Below are 10,081 nucleotides of genomic sequence, written 5' to 3' on the forward strand. Positions count from 1 at the left end.
TAGTAATGGAACGACGGGCCAGCAGCTAGCCAATTTCCCATCACTCAGAAAAATTTGGGGCGAGGGAGAGGAGGCAACGACCCGCACAGATTGACTTGGCTATGTTTTCCTCGAAGATCTAGCTGCTCGGCAGCTAAACCGCGGCCCGACCTGCGACCCGAGAACCATGGTGGTGGCGACGGAGGCAGGCAGATCGACGGTCTTGCGGGAGGATGGCATCACTGAAACGCAAAGGCCGTGTCCGCTCAGTTATATCTAGCGATTCTTCTTCAGTTTCAGGGTAACGGAGGGATAGTAATGTGGGCGATCAATGCTGCAGTTTCGAAGCTATAATTTGTGGCATATGAGAGATATGGTTGTGGCGGCGGAAGAGATAAGGATGAGGATGAGAGTCGGGCGCAGCGTGAGGGCAAATCCTAAACGGCGCCCGTTGCGCCCGTTTCTTCGCTGCACGCAAACGGGCGCATACCCCTAGCGATGCGCTGGGCCGGCCCATTTAATCCTTTTTATGTTAAAACTGCATCGATCAAAAAGGGGGCGAGTGCGATGGTTCAAACTTGGGATCTGTCGTTAGAGATAGCAGCGCTGTTATCACCAGTCAATGCTCCACTTGGTGTTTGTCAACCTCTTTTTCTTCTTTTCTTGTTTCTCCGGGTTGCGAGATTTTCTTCTTCTTCTTTTTCATGTTCTTTTTTCTTTTTTCTTTTCTTATTCCTTTTTCTTTCCTTCGTAAATGTGTGATTTTTTTTCAAATTCAATGAACCTTTTTGAATTTAATGAACTTTTTTTATCAAAATTGATAAACTATTTTTTAAATTCGATGATTTTTTTTTAAAATCAACAAACACTTTTTCAAAATCGAAAACTTATTTCCAAATCGCTGAACTTTTTTCAAAATCACTGAACTTTTTTCAAACCCGATGAACTCTTTTTCAAAACCGCTGAACTATTTTTCCGAATCGATAAACGCTTTTTCAAAATCGATGGACTCTTTTCAAAATCGACGAACTCTTTTGCAAAATCGATGAACTCTTTTCAAAATCAACGAACTCTTTTCAAAGTTGATGAACTCTTTTTCAATACCTATGATTTTTTTTCCAAAATCGATGAACTCTTTTTGCAAAATCGGTGAACCTTTTTTCAAAATCGATGAACTCTTTTCAAAACCGACGAACTTTTTTCAAAGTCGATGAACTCTTTTTTCAAAACCAATGAACATTTTTTCAAATCGATGAACTCTTTTTACAAATCGATGAACTCTTTTCAAAATCGATGAACACTTTTTTAAAATCAATGAACTCTTCTCAAAACCGATGAACTTTTTTTCCGAATCGATAAACTCTTTTTCAAAATCGATGAACTCTTTTCAAAATTGACGAACTCTTTTGCAAAATCGATGAACTCTTTTCAAAGTTGATGAACTCTTTTTCAATACCGATGAACTTTTTTTCTTCCAAAATTGATGAACTCTTTCTCAAAATCGATGAACTCTTTTTGCAAAATCGGTGAACTTTTTTTCAAAATCGATGAACTCTTTTCAAAACCAACAAACTCTTTTCAAAGTCGATGAACTCTTTTTTCAAAACTGATGAACATTTTTCCAAATTGATGAACTCTTTTTAAAAATCGATGAACTCTTTTCAAAATCGTTGAACACATTTTTAAAATCAATGAACTCTTTTCAAAACCGATGAACTCTTTTCAAAATCGTTTAACACATTTTTAAAATCAATGAACTCTTTTCAAAACCGATGAACTTTTTTAAAAATCAATGATTTTTTTAAATATAATTTTTTATCGAAAGTCAATGAACTTTTTCCTAAATGTTTTCAAATAATTAAAAAATGATAGCGCTACATTAAGCGTTTACATGTGTAGTAAATTGCGCGGGTACAAATATACATTATATATTGGCCCTGGATTTGGTCAGTACAGCGTGGTAGTCCAGTTGGTTGGCCTTTTCGCGCAAACAACCTCTATGCACTGAATTGTTTTGCTGGGCCGGCCCAGTCCCATCGCCTTCGGGCGCCAGGAGTTAGGAGCTCCCCAGCGTGAGGAAGATGACCGTACGTGGGAACCTAGCACGCATGGGCTACAACCTACAGCCCACATAACATATGTTGGCTTCGGGAGCCAGCTCAGCCGCGACAGGTCTAGCCCATTTACGGAAACTTGAGCGGGGCAGTGAGATTGAAGAATAGAGGGAGCTGGAGAGAAACAACGAATCGTTATTTTCCACTTAGCGGTGGCAAGTCTTGGTAAATTGCATCAAAACATGATTAGACGGCTGCAGATTCGTGAACTGTACTGTATCAACGGCTATAGCAATTCGGATGACGTGGCTTCACGTGGACTCAGGAAAATCAGCTAGTGGGGTGCTTCTATTTAGATATAGAAGATATAAAAGCGTTTAGATAACTACTTTAGTGATCTAAACACACTTTTATTTCTGTACTGAGGGAGTATAAATTTTATCATCGTATTTGTCTAGCAAACAAATTTATTTCATATGCCTTTACAATAATTTTATAGGCATACAATAAATGAAAATTATAGTTAGAGTATACGCGATGAAGACAAGAATAAGCTAAGCATACCTTATAATATTTTGAGGAGGGAGTATTTTTTATCAATAGGCGTCTACGCGTCTTTCTCCTCCTTAGGGGCATCGTCTCAGAGTCGGCTACGACTGAGAGGTTGGTGGATGATGGCATCTTCGCCGCGTGATTTGCTGAGGCGGGGCGCTGATTCCTATTTGGCAACGATGATGGCGTTGAGAGGAGCTTGGGTCGCGGCGTGGTCTTCGGTAGTCGGTTCTTCCTAGCATGTCCGATGTGCTCTTCCGTGGTTGCTTGGTTGCTTTGAAGTCGGAGCCGCGTTGGAGCGAGTCCACGTGGTAACGATGACAGGTGTTTAGTGATCGTTTGCGGAGGACATGGTCGGCGCAAGTCCTGCATATTTTTCTTGTGTTGCTCGTCGTCAAAGTCGAAGCCGTCGGTTGCTTGTGCGTGTGGCCAGGTTGGTCGGTGGTGCCCATGTCATGTGGGTTGTGTCGTATCGGTTTTAGCCCGGTTTTTCGTCAATTAACCGGACAATTTAATCAATAAAAATGACAAATCTTTTGCCTCGTTTAAAAAAAATCATGCTCTTGTTGTTGGTTTCTTGAAACGAGGATAACAACATCCACGAATAACAATTCCAAGTGCATTGACAATTGCATAAAGACTTGGCAGCAATATAAAGTTCCCAAACTCCAAATCGCTGTTGCCCTGCAACACATTCTGCAGACCAGAATGCCAGGACCTCGCGCCCCAACCAGAAAATCTTATAAGGCATGTCACGTACCAACAAGATATTATTTTTCTCCACAACAGAAGATGCACCATATCTATCGTCTTATTAGTTACTGTTAGTTACAGTGGAACAACAAACAAGGAGATCAGCTGAATGACAAAACGCAGACATGCTATATAAGTACATACACAGTAACACAATCAAGTCTGGTGATGTAATCCTACATGTGCCCTCAAGCAGAGAGCTAGCTACCACCGCCCATACCCCAAGTCCTCAAGCAGAGAGCTAGCTACCACCGCCCATACCCCAAGTCCTCAAGCAGAGAACCATGAGCACAACACACCACCCAAATCCTCAAGCAAAGAGCCACCATGAACACAACACCACCCAACTCCTCAAGCAGAGAACCGAGCACCATGGTTAGTTAGGACTAGCCGCTAAGAAAGTAGCAGACATGTGATGCTCAGCGCATAGACATCAGGGTGCGCCTCTGGACAGCCGGGGTCTTGGAAGGCCGAGTAGCCTTGGGATCAGCTCGCTTCAGGTTCCGGCTCACCATCTTCTCAATCTCTTGTATGGAGTTGGCTAGTTGCTTCTCCACGTCGTTTTCTCCACTTGGTCTGGATGGAGACTGCAAGGAGCAGTCATCAGATGCCTTCACCATCGTGGTGCTCTCGCCCTCGCCCAAGCAGGTTGCTGATGCTGCGGTGGTTTCAACAACTTTAGCCGAGCCAACACCCAGGGCTTCATTTGTTGGTGCTGTGCTTCCATGAATACCCTCATCTGTCTGTGCTGGATCCTCAGGCTCCGAGGAGTCTTCTTCATCCCACTGGAGCTGCTGCCGAGCCGCAGCATCTCGCAGCCGACTTTTCCTCTCAACAGCCTGCAGAGATTTTAGTTAGTATAGCACCAGACTGCCATGGAAACATATCATCTTAATGGGTGAAACTGCATTTCCATTTTCACCATGCTAAAGTTGACAGTCTACAAGAAGAATAGCAACCCTCAAGCAAACAGAAATATGAGCAGGAATAAAAGGCATGAACATCTATCTATTTCAGAGAAATGTTGCATGCTTTTTCGATGCATACTCAAGGGAAGCAGTGAAGCAAATTTATAATTCCAAAATATTAGAAAAAAGATGGGTAAATGACTGAACATGGGATTAAAATTTGACACACAAACAGATTGCTGAAAGAGAGCATCCAGGTTATAACATAGCATAATCGGGAAGAAAAGAAAATCCAGTGTAAACAACACATTACATAACAAACTGGAGTACTCCCTCCGGTCCTTTTTACTTTGCATATTAGGTTTATTCGAAATCAATCTCATCCAACTTTGACCAAGTTTATATAAAAAATTATAGACACTCACATAACAACACCAATATCATTAGATTCATCTTGGAATATATTTTCATATTATATTTATTAGATATTATAGATGCTAATAATTTTTAATATAAATTTGGTCAAACTTAGCAAAGTTTGACTTTCGGCAAATCCAATGTATAGAGTAAAAAGGACCGGAGGGAGTATAATTCTGAAGGTTTTAAAACAAAAGATGGGTAGATAACTGAACATGGACAAAAAATTGACATCCGAAAACATCAAAGTTCAGTTATCTAATATTGCATCACCTAAATAACATTATATCCACTGTGTAAGCACCACATTACAGAGCAACTGGAGTGTCGTTCCAAAATATGAGAGTTTATAATGGATATATGACTGAACGTGGAGTAAAACTTGATACACAAATATCTTGCTGAAAGAGAACACATGAAAAGTAAACTGAGATTGCGGCCCACAAACTACACTATTGATGTACAAATTCGATACACCAGGTGATATGGCCACACGCACTGTTGTACCGCTTAAGATCGCAGATATATATGTGCCCAGAATATTACAGATCTGTGAAGATGAACAGGAGCTAGATAATGTAACTTGTACAGGTGATGAGACACTAAAAGAGATGTGCTTTGTTCAGTTTAAAGAGAGAAACCAACAACTAAATATGATGTCACGTGAGGAAGAGCTTGGTGGAATATTACTGCTTGTAGATGTGCATGCATGCAAGTCTGCATGTTGGCCGAATTACTCCGATGGATGTGTTGAGTTTTGCAAGGCAATACTGACGTGCATTACATCATGGAAAGAAAAGGAGTCCTACTATGATACAAAGACTAAGACGAGATCAGATTGGTCTGGTTCGGTCAAGAGGATTAAAAATAGAGAGCTATTTATTTTTCTACCATGGAAAGAGAAGACACGTGAAGCTTCCAGGAGGAGTCCTGACGTGCGTGAATATCTTTCATTATGTTCTGTTGGCTGGGGCCCACCCCATAGAGATCGGCAAGATATTGTGTAAGTTTAGAGTTTTGTTTAGGAAAAATATTGAGTTAGTTCCTATCTTTAGTTGTTTCCGTTTGGAAGTCAGGAATAGATACAAAAGCTTGCGTGTGTTTAATCATTGTTAGGTGGGTTGGCTATACTAGTATAAATAGCCAGATCATGTTCCAGGTTTTTTTTTAGAAAAGGGGCATTACCCCGGCCTCTGCATCCAAAAGATGCATACGGCCTATAAATCAAAACAAAAGTAGTCACAATATCTGAAGGTACAAAAAAGAACAAGCTGCTCCAGCGAGCCAAATCAAAAAAGCCACAACCGGCTGGCAAAAAATAGGAGCACTACATGCCTATCCTATTACATGACCGCCATCCAAACCGGTTGAAAATACCCCGAGCTACCATCTCCCATCGGGTAGACGCAGTAGCCAAACGCCCCCTGGCCTCCATCGGAGTGAGTAACGACCACATACGGATCAATGCTGTGGCCCTGAAGATAACCTGCAAAAAGTGAAAGTTCGTTTTTCTGTTAAAAACCAAATCATTTCTGCAGTTCCATACTGCCCATAACAAGGCACACGCTCCCACACGAATGTGTCTTGCTATATCCAAGTTAACCCCATCAAGCCAAGTTCCAAATAACATATTGATAGAGGTAGGTGGAGTAATATTAAAAGCAATATGAATCGAACGCCAAATAATCTTAGCCAGCGGACAATCTAAAAAGAGGTGCCTTATAGTTTCGTTAGAATCACAAAAGCTACACCTAGCAGAACCCACCCAATTGCGTTTTGCCAGGTTATCTTTTGTCAAAATCACTTGTTTATGCACAAACCACATAAACACTTTGATACGCAAAGGTACCTTAACTTTCCAGACGTGCTTCGAGCAAGGAATGACACTAGTGTTAATGACATCCAGATACATGGATTTAACCGAGAACCCGCCGTCCTTAGTCAATTTCCAAAACAATCTATCTGGCTGTTGGGACAGCTGGACATCCATCAGCCTTCGTACAAGATGAAGCCATGCCTCCCACCGATGGCCTACTAGCGTCCTCCGGAAGCTAATATTGAGAGGCGTGGACTGTAAGACATTTGCAACGTAGGCTTCTCTACATCGAACAATGTTATACAGAGTAGGATATTGAAGTGCCAGAGGCGTCTCCCCAAGCCACGTATCCTCCCAGAACCTCGTATTAGCCCCATCACCGACTAAGATTTTCGTCCTGTTAAAGAAAAGGGGCTTGACTCTCATCAACCCTTTCCAAAACGGAGAATCATTCGGGCGCACTGTCACCTGAGCCAAAGTTTTAGCCTGAAGATACTTATTCCGGAGAATCTGAGCCCATGTAGCCTCTGTCTCGGATGAGAGTTTAAATAGCCACTTGCTAAGGAGACATCTATTCTTGATCTCTAGATTTTCAATGCCTAGACCGCCTTGGTCCTTCGGCCTACAGATGATATCCCATTTTGCAAGCCTATACTTTCGTTTCAACTCATCATTCTGCCAAAAGAAACGCGATCGATAAAAGTCTAACCTCTTCCTGACCCCCATCGGGACCTCAAAAAAGGATAAAAGGAACATGGGCATACTGGTTAAGACCGAATTAATCAGAATTAATTGTCCTCCATAAGACATGAGCTTCCCTTTCCAGCAGCTCAGTTTCTTTTCGAAACGATCCTCGATGCATTTCCACTCCTTGTTCGTCAGCTTACGATGGTGAATGGGTATACCTAGGTAAGAAAACGGTAGCGAACCCAACTCACATCCGAACAATTGCTTATACGCCTCCTGGTCCTCATTAGCTCTCCCAAAGCAAAACAGTTCGCTCTTATGGAAGTTAATCTTGAGTCCAGACAATTGTTCAAATAAGCACAACACAAGCTTCATGTTCCTGGCTTTCACCAAGTCATGCTCCATAAAAATGATAGTATCATCAGCATACTGCAGAATAGAAATACCACCATCAACTAGGTGCGGAACCAAGCCCGAAACCTGCCCCGCATCCTTAGCCTGACCTATTAAAATGGATAACATATCAACAACTATGTTAAATAGAATCGGTGACATGGGATCTCCTTGCCTTAGGCCTTTATGTGTCTGGAAATAGTGACCTATATCATCATTCACTTTAATCCCTACACTCCCTTTTTGCGTAAAGGACTCAATCTGGTCTCGCCAGGCCTTGTCAAATCCTTTCATACGCAACGCCTGTTGAAGGAACGACCATTTAACTTTATCGTATGCTTTTTCAAAATCCACTTTAAAAACCACACCATCTAGTTTTTTGGAGTGAATCTCATGGAGCGTTTCATGCAAGACGACCACTCCTTCAAGGATATTTTTGTCTGGCATGAAAGCGGTCTAGGACGGTTGCACAACTGAATGCGCAATCCGCGTGAGTCTATTCGTCCCAACCTTGGTGAAAATTTTGAAACTGACATTAAGCAAACAGATAGGTCTGAACTGCTCAATGCAAAAAGCCTCCGTCTTCTTAGGGAGAAGAGTTATTGTTCCAAAATTGAGCTTGAACAACTGAAGCTGACCATTGAACAAATCATGAAACGTCGGTAACAGGTCACCCTTAATAAAATGCCAGCACTTTTTGTAGAACTCAGCAAACAGATAGGTCTGAACTGCTCAATGCAAAAAGCCTCCGTCTTCTTAGGGAGAAGAGTTATTGTTCCAAAATTGAGCTTGAACAACTGAAGCTGACCATTGAACAAATCATGAAACGTCGGTAACAGGTCACCCTTAATAAAATGCCAGCACTTTTTGTAGAACTCCGCCGGAAACCCATCTGGTCCTGGCGCTTTATTGTTCTTCATTTGTGAAATGGCCTCAAACACCTCTTTCTCCGTGAAAGGAGCAGTCAAAATCTCATTCTCTTCCCTCTCGAGTTGGGCAACATCCTCAACTCTTGACTCATCCAGGGACACGAAACTCTCTACCGGAGAGCCAAACAACTGCTTATAATAGTTGGTAATGTAAAGTTTCAGGTTTTCCTGACCAACTATCGTCCCTTCATCTTGTACTAATTGAAAAATTCTCTTCTTACGATGCTTTCCATTAGCGATCATATGAAAGAATTGAGTGTTGTCCTCTCCCTAGACAACCTTACGAACCTTAGCTCTCAAAGCCCATTTCAATTCCTCCTCGCGGAGGAGTGCTTTCAACCTCAACTCGGCCTCCACTTTAGACTCCAACTCAGAAGTATCTAAAATAAAGGTTTCAGCTTTTAACTCAAGGGAATGAATGAGCATAAGGAGTCTTTCCTTCTCAGCCTTATATATCCCATTCGTATGCTTAGCCCATCCACGAAGGAACCTTCGAAGATGACGGATCTTGCACTGCCACCGCTCAATGGGTGACCTTCCCCCCGAGTCTTTAGCCCACTCTCTAGCTAACAACTCAATAAACCCTTCTCTTTCAAACCAGGCAAGTTCGAAGGAAAAGATATTCTTATATTTTTATGAATAGACACGATGTGTTTTTAGGGTAAATACCCGTATTAAGTTTTGGGAAAGCTATCTAAAAAATCCTAAGTTTTGAAGGAAGCTTTAGAAAATCTCTGTGTTGCGATTTCGCTTTGAGGAAATTGTTTTGCGCGCGAGTACCGTCGTCGAGATTGGTTTTCTCGTGCTGGACCGTAAGGTTCAATCCCTCTACTTCGCGTACATCACGTGCGCGGGCGAGAAGCTACTACAGCTGAAGGTGAAGTGTCGTGGAAGGTCGGGCCGCAGCAACAGCTCGGATCTCGGCATCGAGGTTCGGTCTACATCACCAGGTCAGATGTTGCATGAATCTCAGCAAGGTACAAAACTAGCATAAGCTAGATCATACTGTTGTGAATAGTAACTTTGGACGCCATAGACTAGGCACAGCTAAAATGCACATGATCATACAATGTAAAACTGTCATGATCCATTGATCCATGAAGCAGACCCACAAGAGGAAATGTTTATCACCTTGATGACTGATGTGATATCACGGAGTGGGGTCCTTGGGCACCACTCAGGCAGGGAGCTCCTCCTCTTGGGTGCAGTCCACGCAGAGCACGCTGGTGGCACGTTCTCCTTGTTGCTGGACGGTGACAGGACCCGACGAGTAAGTGGCTTGACGGCGCCCTTGTCCACCACGGCTCCGGGAGACGCCACCCTCCCGACGAAGAATCCACCGCCAGAGCGATCGGCTACAGCCGTCCTGCTGGCAATCCTCACTTCAGCCATCTCTACTGCGAGAAGATTGTAGCAGATCAGCAACAACGCAAGAACTCAAGAAACAATCAGAGAACACATGAATAACGAGTCAATGGAGAGAATTTAGATACCTTTTGCTCGTCTCTAATTAGTATTTCTTGTACTTGCCCCCCTAAGGCTCTAAGGATACCTGCAAGAACGCATCAACGATTGAGACCTCACGAAGAGCAC

The 10,081-nt window shown here is 42.5% G+C and overlaps 1 protein-coding gene across 1 annotated transcript; it reads right to left on the bottom strand.

Moving 5' to 3' along the window:
- Positions 1 to 3,757: 3,757 nt before the first annotated feature.
- On the bottom strand, positions 3,758 to 9,880 carry LOC125517141 (uncharacterized). Its single transcript, XM_048682331.2, has 2 exons — positions 9,620 to 9,880; positions 3,758 to 4,177 (listed from the first exon to the last, which is right to left on the bottom strand). Exons 1-2 carry the CDS (start codon positions 9,878 to 9,880, stop codon positions 3,758 to 3,760), a joined length of 681 nt encoding a protein of 226 aa, XP_048538288.2.
- Positions 9,881 to 10,081: the final 201 nt, after the last annotated feature.

The sequence above is a fragment of the Triticum urartu genome, chromosome 6A (genome assembly GCF_056163025.1).
Source record: "Triticum urartu cultivar PI428250 chromosome 6A, HENAU_Tu73, whole genome shotgun sequence".
NCBI classification, from domain to species: Eukaryota; Viridiplantae; Streptophyta; class Magnoliopsida; order Poales; family Poaceae; genus Triticum; species Triticum urartu.

Bases quoted from the DNA above. Each gene is read 5' to 3' on its own strand.
- LOC125517141 (XM_048682331.2), bottom strand. From the start codon at position 9,880: ATGGCTGAAGTGAGGATTGCCAGCAGGACGGCTGTAGCCGATCGCTCT. The intron at 4,178-9,619 runs GTGATAAACATT...AAATCTCTGCAG, and splicing joins ATATCACATCAGTCATCAAG to GCTGTTGAGAGGAAAAGTCG.